Genomic DNA, 18,306 nt, shown 5'->3' with positions numbered 1-18,306 from the left:
GCCACTTTCATCAGTAATCATGCCCACTTCTCCCTTCCACACACAGCTTTGGTTGTCCATCCTTCAGAAATTCCAGAAAAATTATCTATTAACATGTAAAGAATTTTACCCTGTATCCACAAACTTTTGGATCTGCCATTACTGGAAACTAAAATTTTCCATAGGAAGTTCCATCTACACCAGATGAATGCTATAGAGTGAAGTACTTTGTGTAGGGGCATCACTTTTGATGTCCAGATGTCAGCCACAGGATTCCCAGATAACACTCCCAGATTTTGTTGGTTTGGGTTGTTATTTTTTGTTTGTTTGTGGTTTTTGTTTTTTGTTTGTTTGTTTGGTTTTTGTTTTTGATTTTGTTTTTGGTTTTGTTTTTGTTTGGCTTTTTGTTGGTTTTTTTTGTTGCTGTTTTTTTGGTTTTTTTTTTTTAATTTGTGTAGTAAAAAGTTTTTGAAAATCTTACAGAAAAAGCCTCACCACTGTGCCATATACTGGTTATAACCTTCTTCCAAGAACCAGAAGGATTTTTTACCCTTTCTCACTTTCTCCAACTAAAACACAAACAGCATTGCTGTTAAAGAACATATTCCTATCTAGAGTTCAGTATGAAAGAAATTATGCAGCAAAATTGGAGCTCTGCTAAAATAGGTTGTGTTAAATACTGTCTCAGTGTCATTTTCACATTATGTTTTTGAGTATTATGGGGAGATTTAAGACTGTTTAGAACCTTGCAGAGTTCACATAGGCATGAAAATATCTTATGTATTGTGTGCCGGGGAAATATCTGTTTATTAGATATGTAACTAAGGAATAATCTGCTCTGAATATGGTTTTATAATGACATTCATTTAATATTTTATTAATGTACAATGTTATTCATATTACAATTTAATATTTGCCAGCTTTGAAACTCAGAGCTCTGGATATACTAGCTAGAATGTTACAACTTGTATATTTCTTTTTAAAAATAAAACCAATCCCTAAAACAGTGTTTTTATAATGTAACTTTATGTACTCGGACAAATGAATTATCAGTTCAGTGATATGAACTACAGCCTAAGTATAGTAAAAACTTTTAGATTTAGCATACATTTTGACAATAGCTAAGAGGTACTAGCAAAGACATATTTTGTATTCCACTTATGGTTGTTTTTTCTTTTCCTTTTAGTTATATCTCAGTGCTTTCTACAGGTCCACTCAAATTCTAAGTAGATTTGAAACAGAAAAGGCCAGTTTGTAGTTACAAATATTTGGAGTGGTACTTTAAAATAAAGTTCGTCTGAAAGAATATATGAAGTATAAAAGTCCATCTGAATGAGATGCAGAAATGTATAGGTCTGAATATATAAATGAATGCCTTTAAGAACTATTGAATGCCATGTTTAAAATGAAGTGTGGAAATATTCTTGTAAAAGACTAACCCTCTTTTTCAATCAAAATTCTTTTTAAGTAGGATTTGGGTTTTTCTTATGTTGCTAACAAGTAGATAAATAAAATGATATTATAAATCAAAATAAAATTTCTCTGATGTAGTTTGCATGTCATAAGTAGAAAAAAATCCATTAAAAATCTCTGTATTTCAATGTATTGGTCTTGTTCTACTGCAAAAAAAACCAACCAAACAAAAAACAACAACAACAAACAACAACAAACCCACCAAAAATGACAAAAAAAAAAAAAAAAAAAAAACCACAAGAAAAAGGGATTCTGCCGTGGTTCTAGCTAGACTTCTCCAGAAACATTATTTCTTAACATGATGAGTTTCCTATTCATCTGGAATATTTAATGAAACTCTGATATCTCATACTGTGATGAAAAAAAGGCATCTATTTCACTATACTCATTAATTTTGGGGGGACACTAAATCCCATTTCAGTTTGGTTATTTTTTAGCTGCAAAAATATGTGCTGTGTCTATTTTAGTACTGGCAAATCTACCCTCATGCAAATGATAGCTGAGAATTTCTGATATTCATCAGTTTGACTTTTGTTTTAAGTAACCAACATTTTTTAAAAGGATAAACTTAATTTTGTGTAGTTCTCCAGAGTCAGTCAGTGGGAAAAAAAAAAAAGGTAAAATTTGAAATCTGGAGCATGGTCATGCAAAACAAAAAAAAGGTAAACTAAGACATGAATTTACATCATATTAAATTTCTCTGTGGTAGCTACTCCATTAAGAAACGGTATAGTGTAATGAATGACAATGGAATAATCTAGTGTGGTTCAAGGGCCTGTTGCTTGTATTAGAAATATTTGTGCACTTTCTTCATATCCACTGTTGTGCTTAGACTTCTCTGGGTTTTTTTATTGAATGTGGATTGGACTTATTATACACAAAGCAGTTCTACCAGCATAGTTGTGTACCGATAACATACCACCAAACTTAAAATTAGATATTTAACACTTCTTAATACTTGAGATTTGACTTCCTGTCAAATCCCACAGCAGGGAGTCAGATGATGAGACCTTGTCATAACTGAATAGGCTTATTTTCTGCTGAATGTTTTGGCACGTGCATGTGCACCTACACTTGCATACACACACTCTCACAAGACTGGATTTCTTCTTTAATTCCTGAAAAAACAGTTTCAAAAAACAAGTTTTAATCATAAAAGGGACAGCTGTAATGAGAAAAAAAACCCTCATATTTCTCTCAACATAATAGTTACTAATCATAATATATTGAGATTAGACTACAGTGAATCATTGTGATCTAATATATTTTGAGGTGTGGGGATTTCTCTTTTAAGTGGTGTACACATTAATTTTTTTTAATTTTAGATTTTTTTTTTCTTTTTCCAGGTTGAGTGGTATGAATCTACCTTCTCCAGTTATCAGCAGTAAGAACTGGTTACGACTCCATTTTACATCTGATAGCAATCACCGGCGAAAGGGATTTAATGCTCAGTTTCAAGGTAGGAAACTTATAAAAGCACACCCAAAAAGCCCTTTACCTTCAAGCATCACTTAAGTGGTGGTGGAATTTGATAATTATGTTTAAATATCACAGTCATAGTAAAAAGATGACTCTTTTTATTACTATGTAACTATCGCTCTTACGCTGAATATCTGTTTTCCTTGTGTGATCGGGTGTCTCTAGGGATTTACTTTTGGAAAAAGTATGTGTGCTTCACAATGCAGTCTGCTCTAAATACATATTTGCTTGCTCACTTTTTTCATAATAAATTTCTTTGCAGTCAGTCTGATCTTTGCTTTAAAAACATGCCTGGAATGCAACTTGCAGAAAGTCAATTCCACACAAAGGCAGGCTTCTATCTAAACATTGTCTTCCTTCATTATTTAAAATCTAACTCTTATCCACAAGCTACATTCATCGTTTGGAAATTTGATTCAACCATAGCATAGTACAGATTATATTTCAGGCTCCTGCATATATTTGCATATACAACTTCAAAAGAAGACAAGAGGATGTCAGCGCTGCTGTCATTTCTTTTTATGTTCATGTAGATACTTTTTAAAATGCAATTTTTTAGAATGGATTCTTTATTGATTTTTTGTAATTTATAAATCATTACTCAAAATGAAAGACATGGTAGTTATATTGAAAATAGAAAAGTTTATTAATTTATCTGTACTTTCAAATTCTGTGCTTACATGTGCTGTTTCAACCCTTTTATCCCCCACAGCATTAAATCCTTTAGGAATTTGTGTTTTTTACCTGAAACTGTGGAACCTCTACTATTTTTTAAATGACAAATACATGACAACTGTATGTTTCTGGTGACTATGGCATGCATGTGCAACAAAAGCATTTAATATACATAGTTCTTTTAGATTTAAAAATATTGTGAATATTAAAAAAAAAAATCTGAAGTTTCATTTCATTTTGGCAACTCAGCATAAGTATGTGATCCTTTGCACTTACAACTTATTTTTTTCCAAAGTTTACCAAGGATGCATATATAATACCACTGCTGGGTACTATGAATGTAAATGCACTGCTTATGTTAAATCTGTGTCTTAAGCCTCTATTGGGGTCCACAAAAACATTGTGATTTGTCCTGCTGATGCACCAGAAAACTATGAATGAACAGAATAACAAGGAGGAAGTTTGTTATGATGTCACATACACTAAAAAATAGTTTTGTTCTTCTTCAATAGATCTTATCTCTAGACAAATATTCACCAATTAGTTAAACTTCTGGGAACAATCAGGGGAGATAGTTTTTTCAGAGTTGTCTCTCTTGATCTGCGTAATACATCAGATATTGGGTAAAAGTGTGAACTTCCTTGATGTGGAATATACCTTAAATGACATGTGGAAGTATCTTATGGCAATTCAAATTCTTTCAATTACAGAAATTTGCTTTCTTAATTTGAATAATTCTTATGAATTTATAAATTTTACCATATTTAATACAAAGATTTCTGAATTACACAGGAGATCATGACTTACATAGTTATCTATCTTATCAGACTCAATTGCAATTAAAAATTATCCTATGTTAGTGATATAAACATAAACTATGTTAAAACATAGGAGAAAGATTTCACGACCCATAGGATGAAAATTCACAGTGGTATAAAAATCAGGTTAATCTAACAGCTTCATTACGTCCTTTTTATTGCACAGCATTAGTAATTATATTATGTGTTTATTCGAAAACTAAGCAGAAATAACAATATTTTCAGCTAGAGTAATCTACTAGTACCACAAATTGCACAATAGCGGAGGTTGGAAGAGTCCTCTGGAGCTCATCTAGCCCAGTGTCCTTCTCAGAGAAGGGGAACCTAAAACAAGCTGCCGGACTGGGTCAGGGATGGGTTTTGAATACCTCCAAGATTAGACTCTGCAGCCTCTCCAGGCAACCTATGTCAGTGTTTACCCTCAGAGTAAAAAAGGTTTTCACTTTTTTGTAAGTGGGTTTTCCTGAGTTTTGATTCATGCTTATTGCTTCCTGTCTTGTCAATGGATGTAATCATGAAGACTCTGGCTCCACCTACTTTACACCATCTCATTTCACATTTATTAATTCACACCAATAAGATCCCCCTGATCCCCCAAAGTTTTCTCTTCTCCAGTCTCTGATGTCCCAGCTCTTTGATCTTCTCCCTTATATTTTTGTTTTCAGAAACTCATTTCTCCTAAAATTCAAGAGCCTTGACATATATTTCCATCTTAGATACTTCTCTCAAGTTAATTAATTATTTGAACTGATCATGAAACAAACAAAAAAAAAACTCCACAAAAACTAAATTTTGTGACATACATGACCTTGTTTTCAGGCACAAAACCTAGCAGTGAAAGAATGCCTCCAATGTCTGATTGTCTCCAGACACAATCCTTGTATTTGTCCTCTGGGCAAATCCTGCAATGAAGGCTATATGACTCTGAGACCTCCAAGAAACATTTTGCTTATGGGCAGCTATTCCCAATAGTTTAAACAGACTGTTTCAGAATATACACATGAAGTGGGGATTGATATGTTGATATATTGAGCTATCCTGTCTTTGAAACATGTGAAGTAAATATGTAGACATTTTAATGTCACCATTTAACACTCACTTTACTAATAGATGGGTCCTCATTACCAGACCAAACTGAAGGAATCTTTGTGATTATTCTAATTTCTCAGAAATTCTAAATCTTGAGCAGCTGTCCTCAGGGCATTTGGGACTCAACTTTCTAATGTTACTTAGACTGCTTTTTCCTATTGCTGCTTGCTAGAAAGCATAGCTCTTGAAAGTCAATCTGTGCAGTCTCTGTGGCTGCTTGCTTGGTTCATTCATGTGTGTGTGTGATGAAGACATATAATGGTGCTGCACAATAAAAATAGACCATTGTTTCAGGGAAATAGAAAAGTCAGTAATTTTAATTGCAGTCCTTAGATATTAAATGAAAGCAGCTTTTATGCTTTGCCAGATAGTAAATTATTGTGCTTTAGAGTCCTTATATAGATTTTTCATGGTAGCTGTCAGGTGTAAATGCTATTCACAAAACAAAAAAGTCAAAACAGAAATCACAAGATATTCTGCAGAAAGGGATAGCTTCTCCACTTGCAGATAGCATCATGAGGACTGTGGTAGGTTGATGTTGGCTGGATGCCATGTGCCCACCATATCTGTCATTCACTCCTCCACCTCACCAGGACAAGTAAGAGAAAATGTATTGAGATAAGGACAGCAAAGTATCACTCTCCATTTACTGTCATGGGCAAATCAGGCTCAACCATCACATATGCTCACTCCTTTCTCTGGCTGCTATTAATGCTACACTGTGGCATTTTTCCTTCTTAAATATGTTATTCCATCTTTGATGGGCTCAGCCTCACCTAGTGGCAGGTCAGTCTTGGAACCATCTGGTTTTGGTCCTATCAGACATGAGGGAAGCCTCTGACAGCTCTTCACTGAAGCCACCCCTGCAGCACCCCTACCCCCCTACAAAAATCTGCCACTCAAACTCAACACACAAACATATTTTTGACAATTTTATGTTTTTAATATAAATCTATTACAATCTATTTTTTCTGATCTCATGTACCTCTTGTGCCAATTTAATCCATTCCTTTCCATGATGTTGGTTCCTTCCCTAAATACACCATAATTAGACTTGTGCAATACCAAAATGCTCTTCTTTTTTTACTCTACAGTGAGCTCTGTATCCCTGAGCAGGGCCCCTTCCAGGTCTCTGAAATGACTGGAGAGCTCCTGGAGTGAGCAGTGCCCCAGCCCCTCTGCCTGAGTCTCACCAGGGTCAGCCCTGCAGAGGCTGGGGTAGAGGTTGACTCTCTGTGTTTGTTCCCCCACTTGCTGAGGACCTCTGCATTTATTCTGTACCTGTGGTGATGGATCTAGGGTGGTTGCAGAAAGGCCAGGGAGAGGTGACATTTGTCTGACTTATCCACCACCATGTCCCTGTGCTCCTCTGTGTGTGCACAGGTGAGCTTTTTATTGCCTCACTGTCCTGGCTGCAGAGGGAGCAGGCCCTACACCTTTGTGGGCAGGGCCAGGTTGCTCTTCTATACCAACCATATCATTGGTGGTTTTGGGGCCAGGAAAGGTTGAGTGCACCCCCAGAAGCACCCAATTCTTCCTCTCTATTGGGTTGTTGGGATCAGCTCTGTCAGGATCATCCTCTGCTGCTGGTGCTGCTTATTCCTGTCCTGTTTCTCTGGGATGTGGCTTCGAGACATGGTAAAGCTACTATGTCTCCAAGCCATGGTGCTGACAAAAGCAGGAGCACCGTGTTGTGGAGTCAGAACCCCAGCAGAGCCAGCATGGTGTAGTGCCAGTGTCAGAAGCAGCCATATGGAATCAAGTCCAGTTTCTGAACTGGCAGTGTGGCATGACACAAACAATCTGGCTTTCAGGGATTTGTCCGCCACAGTTTCCCATTGTCTTTGGCTCAGGGACAGGGAGAATCTCCCAAAGGAAGTGGCTACCATCTTGTCTTTGTCCCAAGGGCTACGTGGATGTGACCTATGGGGAGCGTCCACCATCCTGTCTGTCCTGGCAGCCACATGGAACTAAGTCAAAGTGGTGAACCCCCATAGTGTGTAAAGCACCTTCTCTTTTTTTTATATTATTGTTATTGATATTGTTGCTGTTACTGTGTGTTCCTTATTCCATGTTTTTTTAATTTTTGTTATCTCAATCTGTAGTCTCTGTCTTTACCCTTCTCTTACTGGAAAGGATGAGGGGAAGGGGAGTGGCTTATTTGGAGTTTCATTTCCATCTGGTGTTAAGTCCCCACACTAACCTAGCACATCTAGCAGTGTCACTAGCTTCTTAGTCAGTATGGGAGGCAGCATAACATGCCTCCTTGAGCAAAAATGAGATAATAATATTTTTTTCCTTTCCTAGTAAGAATTCTGCTTATTAGATTTTTTGTATAGTTAGCATACAGATCCTTTAATTACTCTTTCTCCCTCATATCAAATTAACATCATGTTTATTATTATCTTACCATAGCTATATTATTGCTGTAACTTGGCCTTTTCCAGTCAGCCAAAACTAATACTAACAAGCAGTCAATTTAATTTTCTTTTCTTTGTTTGATCTTTGATCAGGCAAACAGAATTATTATAATTTATTTCATTAAAATATTGGAACTACCAATTGGATATAAAGCTATGCATAATTAATTTGTTCAGCCATTTTTTCAGATCTTTGTAGCTTGCATTTTTAGCAATATTTTTAACATGGTCAAGAAAACCAGCTCACTGGTATAAAAAAAATAGCACTGTACTAGAATAGCACATCTTAATGCATCAAGTAAATATAGTTTTAAAATACTTGGCAAGCTGAACTTATAAATAAAATATTGTAGTGCAAAAAGTGAATCCAAATGATTGGGATTTGGATTTCCTCTTGAATCATATTTATTTTCTCATCTTCCATCAGATTATAGTAGAAGTTTAAAGAAAAATTTTAAAAATTAAAAATTAATTAGGTATGAAGGGTTTGGTTTGGTATTTGCTATTTTTTCCTCTGCACACATCCTTCGTCATTTTTAATTGATTATTTTGTATTTTGATGTTCATTTCATCAATAAAAATATTTATGTCCCAATTATCTGTGTTTACCTGTGGAATATTTTTTTGTAGTTTCAGAGTTTCTATTCAGAAAGAGGCAGAAAAAATTACATTGCAGTGACATGCTCTGCCTTGTCTTCTTCATATCTGCTATACCAGCAACATTGGTCTCAAGGAAATGAACTCTCACAGTATATATCACTGGATACAGTTCTTGTTCTGCCTTGTTCCTTGGTGGCAATGCCATGGGGGGAAAGATGTTACAGTCATTCAGTTATGAACTTCTTTTTTTTTTTTTTAGTTCCTCTACCCTCACCTGTGCTAGTACATGAATTCCCTTTGCATATTCAGTGGGAGTTGCAGAGCATATGATTTGTTTTATGCCAGTGCTTCATAAATGTGTAAATTCCCCAGAGGTGAAGTATCCTTAACAGGCTAACTACGAGATGAAAACCTGGCACTTACCAGAAAGAAAGCTTATAAATGTACACAGAATGACTTAAAAGGTGCCATAAAGAATCCTCTGGTTTTGTTTTTTTTTTGCCTATTTAGAGCATGTACAGTATGCCTGTTTAGCTTTTGCTTTTTGCCAGAACAATAGAAAGGTTTTTAAATTTTTTTTGTTGTTTTATTTTTAGGAGGAAAGAACCCCACAATACCTTTAGCTATAACAGCTAAAAGTGATCTGCTTAAGTTAAATATTTATTTCAAAATTCCTAGAAATAGAAAAAGAAAACTTCCAAAGCAAAAAATGAAAAATGGCTGTGTTTACTTTTTTCACTTTTGCAGTAGCTCTGTTGCAGAGCATTTCAAATAAAGTATTCTATTTTTGGCAAGTTTTCAGAGAGGTTCAAGAAGGTATTAGGTATTTTGATAATTATATACCACAATTTATCTATCTGTTGAGTTTAACTACATTCAGTAATTCAGGATTTAACAAACAGATGATCCTGAAGTCAAACAATGAATATAATAGAGACTGCTGAAATAAATGTATGCTAATGGAAAACCATGAGTGAAATAATGTAAATCAACTTTCAATTGCTAGTCCTTTCAATGAATTTTCATAATTCACAAAGTCTGACTATAAATGCCTGTCCTTTCTACATATTCTTTAAAATCCTAGAAATGATGTTTTAAATAAGTGAAAAGAATTTACAGTGTTTCCTTGATGCATGGTATCTTAGTCAGTGGTTTCATTTAGAATTGTTACTTAGAGTAAATTTAGAGAGAAAATTAGTAAAAGCAATTGATAATATTAAGAGCCAGAAAAACCTGTTATTTTCTAGCTCTTAAGTGATGCTGAATACTTTTTGTTTAAATGATCCTAAGACAAAAATTTATATCTGGTTAAATTGTATTATCAAGAGAGTAAACCAGTCTTGATATGAAAACATAAACAAGGAGATAATCCACCATCTATCTTGACCATTCTTTTCTGTGGTTAATAGGACCACTTATCTAGTCCAGAACTGCCACAGTAATACCTCTTTCTTAAGTGTCTAGTAAAATGTTGCTAAAAAGGCTCAGATGCAGCTGTCTCATGATAAGCACTAAGAAGATGACAATTTAGTAATAGCCATTCAGTTAAGACTCTTCAAAAGACTATGGCTGAAGCAGCATTAAAACAAGAAACTGAGTGGTTCTTATTTTATTTACTTTTAGAGTCAGTTCCCAGACACTACCACCCAGTGTGTTCTGCAATGCTGTATATTCATAGACTGAATTGTATTGATACAATTTTCCAGAACTATGGAGAATATCTGCAGTCACTGAAGACTTTATACCTGCTGGACCAGTTTTATTATGATATATCATACATTGAAAGCACAGAGTAGCTAAGGCAGTCCATCAGGGCAAGGGGCCAGCTAGGAGACAAAGAGAAGGTTAATGGAAAACAAATGGCTGTGCTTCTTTTTAAACCTGCAGAACCTGTGTCAGCTTATACAAATAGAATGAGAAAGATTTGTGTAAAAATGTACTGTGACACCAATTTATCCTGGTGCCATTTATTCAGTAGTACTGCATGCAGAGATTTCCAGCACAGGGAGCAGGTGGAAGGTCTGATAGTGACAGGCAGTACTTTGCTGAATTGATGTCACAAGGAAGCCAACCGATCATGAACCTACAGCTTTTACAGGTAGCTATATAGGAGAAACATTTGTGCCTGCTGTGAAGCTCTCCAGAGTTATAATACCGGTTAGTAGGGAAGATTTTGAAAGCTGTTAGTGACAGAAACACTGGGAGAGTGTATTAGATGGAATACTCTTCAGGCATGGAATAGAGAAAGAGAAAAGGGATGGACTATTCCATTGAGTTGGTTTAAACTAGAGATCCTATGGAAGGCTGTGATGCTTCTGCGAAAAGTCAAGTGGGCAGCTGAGAGGAAAAGCTTCTTAGGATGCCCAGGTTATTGAGTGTGGGATCTTATTTTATCAACAAAAAGATTATAGCATTTCCTTCGTTAACTGAAGTTAATATATAGTGGGAAGTTGATAATAGTGGGAATTATTTAGTTTTTCTTATTCTCATAAATACTAAACTTTTAGAAGGAATTCATAGTACAACAAGCAGAAGAAAACCTAGAAAGAGATAACAAACTGTTTACTGATCTCACATGTCTTTGAGTAATAAGAAAGAAATGTTTCCTTCATAAGTATAATCTGGATAGAACATTGATGCTGCTAAATGTGAAACTGTAGGCTATTTATTCCAGGGCCAAAAACCAGTACTATTCTAATAATTATGTCTTTGGAGAAGAATGGGGAAAGATTAGGCACCAGGGCATAGCAAACAGAGCACTGAAATGGAATCTTCAATCTGAATTAAGAAAATACTTTGTTTTACAACAGGATTATGCAGATTGGAGTAAACCAGAACAGTGAAACTAAAGCAAAAGGAAATTGATTAATTCTGCACTGTACTGAGATAAATTTGCTAAGTTCCTTCAAGAATAATCTTATGAATGTTCTTGCAAACACATCCCTTTTTTACTGAACTCTGCAAAATATTTAAAGCAAGTGCAAGGTTTTGTAAAAGATATGTATCATGTATCATATGTAAAAAAATACTGAAAATATTTGGGTTCTTCCTTTACTGCAACAAAACCAGACAACTATTAAAATATATCTATATATTTTCCTTATAGTGACATAGAGCTTCAGACTGGACAGGAAAGGTGCTTTTTGTGATCACCAGATACTGGACAATATGCTGTTCCTCTTCACCTTCAAATATCTGTACTTAGGAAATATCTGCAGTGAAGGGCAGCCAAGAGCTGAACTCAGCAGAGCAGCAGCAGAGCAGCTTGAGGAAGTACCAACAGATGATGTCAGAATATTTTAGCTTTGAGTGGTAGCCAGTATTTGAGGTCTTGGAGGTTATTTCATGCAGGAAGAAAAATCAGCAAGACACTCATGTATTTGGGTAATTAGAGAAAAACATATTATGTCACCAAAGTTTGGGGTAAAATGTATTTTCTTCATGTATGTTCAAATATGTTGGAAACTAAGAGATGCATGAAAGTCACAGTAGATTTGAATGAAGATTTACAATCTGAAAGTTTTACTTTCATGATCCATTCAGATAAGACCAGGCATATATTTCTTTCATGGCTGAGTTTATTTCAGCTGTAGCAAAAGTTTAAGGAATACCACTGGTGCTTTCCAGTAGTCTGATAAGATTGTTGCAGACTTCTAGCACTCAGCTGTCTGCCCTCCTCCCTGAATAAGTAACTCATCTCCAAAAGAGTCTTGAAGCTATTCATTATATGTATTATGTTCATACATAAAAAGTGAAGTGAGCTAATTCAGTTAGCTTAACTGAATGTTTAAGTGAAAGTAGAAGACTGTGCAGCTTTTTAAAAGCAATCACTTAAAAGTTGGAAAGTGCTGTTCAGTTCTGATATTATTAATGTAAACCCATTCCACTTTTTGTGCTGTTAAATGGAAAATTATCTTTGAAATCAGGATAATCTTTCTAATGAAGGTGCAATGTGGAAGTTACAGAGAAGAGTCTCAGAAAAATTATTCAAATGGGATTTAAATTGTTATAAAACATCCAATTTAGAGTATTTATTTTATTTACAGGAGGAGTTGAACTGTTTCACTTGAATGATAGGTGTGCATCAGTCTCTATATCTTTTTCAGATTTTGAATATTTTTTATTTTGGAGACTATGCTTGCTTAATTCCTTTTAAAATGACAATAAAACACTATATAGGGCACACGTGAAAATTTACACCCTCAAGAATAAAAGAGGCAAAAGTTTGCTTTTCATATATCAAACCATCCTATTGAACTTCTTGTATCCATATGTCTCCCAGATAACTACATTTGGCTGTTAAAGATTTCCAGGTATAATGACTTGTTCCACCTAATGTTTACTGTCTAAAATATAGGGATCTATCTTCAGCAAGTATTATATATTTCTGTTACATTTCATGGAGAGAAAAAAACATCTCCAGAGGAGGATCCATTGTGTCTGTCTTAGAAGGGGATGAATCACCCCCTTGAGTGAGCTATTTTTCTTCATAAAACATACATTTAGATGACTGATCTTAAGTTTTGTGCATCCCCTCCCTAATGTTCTTGCAGTAAGATACAGAATGCCTTTTTCTTGACGTCTGAAAAAAATCCAAGGATAGAAACTGCAGGACCTGTTTCAGTGTATGACAGTCAAAAAGCTTTTCATATATCAAGTCAAAACATCTTGTTTCAATTTGTGATCTCTGTATTTCAAATAAGCTCATGAGTACAATTTTTTCTCATCCACATGAAGTGTGCTTCAAATATGTATAACAAACACATAAGTGAGATGTGAAATGTCATAAGGAATTCGAGGGATGATTGTAATTTTTACTCTAAAATAGTGTCACAGCACAAAAAAAATAAGCAGAATATCATTCTTTTTTTCTGTCCATTGCCTAATAACTCAATGTTTTTATTACTCATCCACATAAGAAATATGGGTTCTGAATCCTCAAAGAACTGCTCACATGTTTTAGATAACACAGATATTAATAAATTGAGAAATTCATACTGGCGGAGGGACCACAACTCCAGACAATATCCCAAATATTCTCTGCAAGAACTGTGTTGTTCATTTCCCATTAAATATAGAATAATTTTAACAGACTTGTTACACAGCCTGAAAAACAACATAAGGTGGCACTTGATGGAGACTTTTGAACCTCTCTGGAAACGAATCCAAATAAAACCATATGCATGAAGTTTGCCCTTCCAAAAGGTCTTGGGAATAATATTGTCTGCACTGATGTCTCTGTATGATGTACAATTCCTGCCTTAGAAGCAAATACCACACTGCTATCATAACCATTTCATACTATTCAGCTACAATTGTGTTTCAATCATCTTTCATCATCTGAACACCTGTTTTCCGCGTTTAGGCGTGAATGACTGCACTTGCACATAGCACTGAATGTACTTTCTGCAGTACTTGCTCAATTTCAGTAGTCAAGAAAAGCTACCTTCGCTCTGAAGTTACAATACAGAAATAAATATAATGGAATCATGATTTTTAATGCAGTATTTAAAGACAACTTGCTTTCTACCACTTCACTTCTCAGAAATACTTACATACAGAACAGGTTATATTGTAGTAATTATAAAATTTATAGCATGTAATGCCAAAAGTATAACTTACATTCTGTAGTATGAATTTATTTACTGTAAGGTAATAATTACTGCCATGTAAGAAATGTTTGAGTTGAATTCGTGTTTCTGTTTTTATCTTGGATAAATAAGTGCACTTTGAGATTATTAGCTCCTGCAAGGTCTAGGAAAAAAAAGACATTTAATATGAATCAGAGAAGGATTACAGGTTTTGTAATTTTTGGTAACTGAAATGCATCCTGATGTTGCCATTAACATTCTGGTACAGAGTCAGTCATCAGCTATTTTGCAATTGCTATTGTTTTTTGACACAATAGTTTTGAATTGTTCATACTTGTTCCACAATTATTTTCTACATCTGATTTTATTTTCCATTGCTCAATTTGTTCCCACAGAACTAATTTATATCCTGTGAAGGTGTCCTATATTTCTATCCTTTTCTCTTACCATTACAATTAAAATTCTACCCTGTGTCTTCCTTAATGTATAGCTGCACTGCTGTCTTCTCATGTCTCTTCCTACTTGGCTCCTGATCCCACCTATGGTGCCCAAACTACTTAATAGGGATAGGCTGGGAGTTTATCAGCCATTCAGCTGACTAAACAGAGAAAAAAGATATTAAACCTCTGATGCATCTGTTCTTTCTCACAAAACTTTGCCCCTGTGAGAGCTCTTACTGTCTTTCTTCTTTCTAATTCAGTTGAAATTGCCCTGTAGATTCAAAAGGGTTTAGGTGAGCTAAATAATGTAACACACTGTATTAACCTCATTGGGAAACAAAACTGAAAATATGTCTCCTGATGAAAAGCGAATGAAACAAAAGCAGGTGTGAATATCACATTGAAAGCTTGTAGTCCTTGAATATATGTAGATGATGTTCTGTATATTCTGTGTAAGAAATAATTTTTTTTAATGTTTGAGATTTTCTTATATGGAATAGCAAACACAGGAAATCCATACTTATAATTGAGACAGGCTGTTCTTTTCTTTGAACATAAAGAAACTTGAATTCAAAATATTTCTAATCCTGATAATATATGTTTAGAAAGGACATGGTTGTATTTTTGTAAAAATAAATAAAACCAAAAATTTATTTGGAATATCACAGAAGCTGCAGTTATTTCAATCTGCTGTAGGTATCCTATATAGCTTTGTATTAATTTAATGTATTATTTTGCACCTATATGTCCTTTTAATGAGGTTTAATAATTAATTATTTTCTTTGTTTGCTTGTCTTCTCAGTGAAAAAAGCAATTGAACTGAAATCAAGAGGAGTCAAGATGTTACCCAGCAAAGACAGCAACCACAAAAATTCTGTCTGTAAGTTGTTTATAACCTTATTTTTAGTGACTGCTTATATCTTTTGGAATCCTTGTAATTATACAAGTCTAAGAGAGAGATGTTGGGATGCTATGGCCATAAAATGGTTATTATGCTTTCAATTGTCACTGAATCAGAACTCCACTGATAATTCTCTACTAAGGGTAGGAAGCAGAATGAGGTGTTGTAAACTCTGAAAAATATGATGTGTAGAAACCCCCCTGCATTTTATATATATACCACGGTATTTTTGTATATTGGATTATTTAGAATTCTGAGACACATGGCAAGTTAGGAAATCCAGGCAGAACACTGCCATATAGATTTCATCAGTTCAATGCTGGGGACGGTGAAGGTATCTGAGAATTTTCTGTATCTAAATTTATTCTTTGTGATCTTTTTTCTTCCTCTCACTCAATATCACAGCTAAATTTTTCCCTCATCTTGCCACACTGGTGAACACCTCTTTCCAGTGTTGCACAGCAGGGGTTAAGAACTGGTGTAATTTCCAGCTTCTCAAGAAGATGGAGGTCACAACATCAACTTCCCCTCATTGCATGCATAGTGCACTCTGGAATGACATCTGTTTGGTCCCTTTACACCTTTTACTCTGTGTAAAGTGTAAAGCTAAAATCAAAATGCTACCTATGGGACTATGAGGTTGTTAGATTTTTTGAGCATCACTTTCTCTGAACTGACAATCTGACTAATATCCTGAGAGCTCTTTCTCCATTAATTAGGCCAGTCTTGAATTGAGAAAGAGAGGATATTTTTGAATTTTGAAAGCTGAGAGCCCCTTAGCCTCCACCACCCGCCAAAAAAAATCAAACCAAAAAAGCCAGAGGTTAGGCCAGCATTCACACAGAACTCATTAAAAGTGTTAATGTAATGTCTCAGATGTATTCAGATAAATTAATTCCTCATGTAATAACAGTGAACTCAATGAAGCAAAACCTATGCTGTGTTTGCCTCATGTGCCATTCTGCAAGTGCAGGGAGAATGAGTGTCTTGAAAGCTGATGTCTAGAGGATATGTTTTTTTTCTCTGTGTTTCTGTCGTGCATTGTTTAATGCAAAGTGACTTTTTGGTAGGCTCACTGGAACAAAAGGGGCATGACAATTTTCTGCTTTAAATATTGCACATTGATGGCATGGTACTAAAAAGGAACTTTTTATGCAAGGTGTAGCAGAAAAAGTTGATTCATCTCTTTGGTGTCTGTATTTGAATGGGTGATAATTTCATTATTTATAACTTACTTCTGGGAGCTGTGTGATCTCTGCTAACGGTCTCAGAGCACATGCTGTCAAACACCACACGTAATTACAGAAAGTGGAAGTAAGACAGGCTATGGAAGAAATTATTATACGGCAGTCTGTTGTTTACCTCAAATGAAACTTGTCTCTTTGTTCTTTTTGTTTTGACTTGTAAAACTTTATTATCACATCTGACTTTCCAATATAAATCTAAGAAGTGTATTTTTATTATTACCATTAGTTTCACATATATAAGTTTTGGGTTTTTTTAATATAAGACTTAAATACAATAAGATGGATTCAAATGTATTTTGATGCTCTTTCGGATGTAAGCTTTAACTATTTAACCATTTATCTTACCTGCATTTATGCAGACAGAAAAGATAATTGGGCATTCGGCTCCAGAGAAATTATAAGAATGGATATTATAATTTGATGCCAAATAGAATATTTTTTTTTTAAAGATACATTATATACCAACACCTCTCACTAATTTTTATGTTAGATCTTTTAAATATTCTCTCTCTATAAATCAGAAAGCTTAGTTTTGGCTTTTTGGTTTATAGGGGGTAAATGGAATGCAAATATCATCACGAAAAATGCTGTGAGAGCATATCCTGTGCATCCCAGGACCTATAGCTTTCCCACAGCTCTTCCTTCCAAGCAGAACCTGCAAGCAGCTGGTTCAAAAAGCATTTCACAGTGGCAACAGTCTTTTAGGATTTATGTAGAAAATGTTACCAGTGTTACCAATGATAATAACATTACTGATAATTCCTTATGGAATGCAGAATGGTATTTCAGTATTGCAGTCATGTACAGTCATAGCTCACTCTCCTCCTTTTGGACCTGCCTGGATTCCAGGATGCTTTCTTTCAAATCTGCTGTTCTTTATAAAGAGTCAGGTAGCAAAGCATGGCTTTCAGATGAAGGTGCTTCTATATTGAAAAGCAAATTCATTATATATTGTAGCACTCTCCAGGGAAAGAAGAGGGCTTTGCCGTTGTTTTTTGTTTTGGTCTGGGTTTTATGTGGGATTTTTGTAGGGTTTTTGGTTGGTTTTGGGGAATTTTTTTTGTTTGTTTTCAGGGGGTTGGGTTGGGGTTTTTTGTGTTTTGTTGGTTTGGGTTTTTTGGGTAGTTTTTTTTTTTTTTGTTTGTGTTTTTTTTGGGGGGGGGTTTGTCTGTTTGGGTTTTTTGTGTTTGTTTGTTTTGTTTATTTGGTTTTGGGGTTTTTTTTGGTTTTTTTTTTTTTCTTTCTTTCTTTCTTTCTTTGGTACACCCAAAGGAAACATATCAAGTTAGTTTTTTGCCAGATAGTCCTGATAGGCAGTACCCTCGAGCAGTGAGCCAGATGCAGTTGAATTGTGATTAAATTATGCACGGATGGGAAAAGCATGGGAAAGATAACTGAAGTAAAATATGGCCCTGGTTCATCCATGCCTTGCACTTGGCAAAGGTGTGAAAGAGTAAACTGGACAAAGGCACGAGACAGGCAGTTTTCATGGCTCTAAGTGCTTGAGCTGACACAAACGCTGGCCAAATCCAGTCAGTATATTTACCATCGGTCATCTGAAGCTGATCTCTCAGAGGAGCAAGGGCAGAGTTGT

At 35.1% G+C, this 18,306-nt stretch overlaps 1 protein-coding gene across 3 annotated transcripts in view; it reads left to right on the top strand.

Annotated features, from left to right (window-relative positions):
- Positions 1-18,306, top strand: part of CSMD1 (CUB and Sushi multiple domains 1) — a 1,052,894-nt gene that overhangs the window by 661,534 nt on the left and 373,054 nt on the right. For all 3 annotated transcript variants that reach the window (XM_064412131.1, XM_064412130.1, XM_064412133.1), the window contains exons 6-7: positions 2,799-2,911; positions 15,367-15,444. In XM_064412131.1, the coding sequence (XP_064268201.1) occupies positions 2,799-2,911; positions 15,367-15,444 (191 nt within the window). The remainder of the gene's footprint in view (positions 1-2,798; positions 2,912-15,366; positions 15,445-18,306) is intronic.

The sequence above is a fragment of the Passer domesticus genome, chromosome 3 (assembly GCF_036417665.1).
Source record: "Passer domesticus isolate bPasDom1 chromosome 3, bPasDom1.hap1, whole genome shotgun sequence".
NCBI classification, from domain to species: domain Eukaryota; kingdom Metazoa; phylum Chordata; class Aves; order Passeriformes; family Passeridae; genus Passer; species Passer domesticus.
Note: the sequence above shows the minus strand (reverse complement) of the source record. Positions and strands in the feature narration are given on the sequence as shown.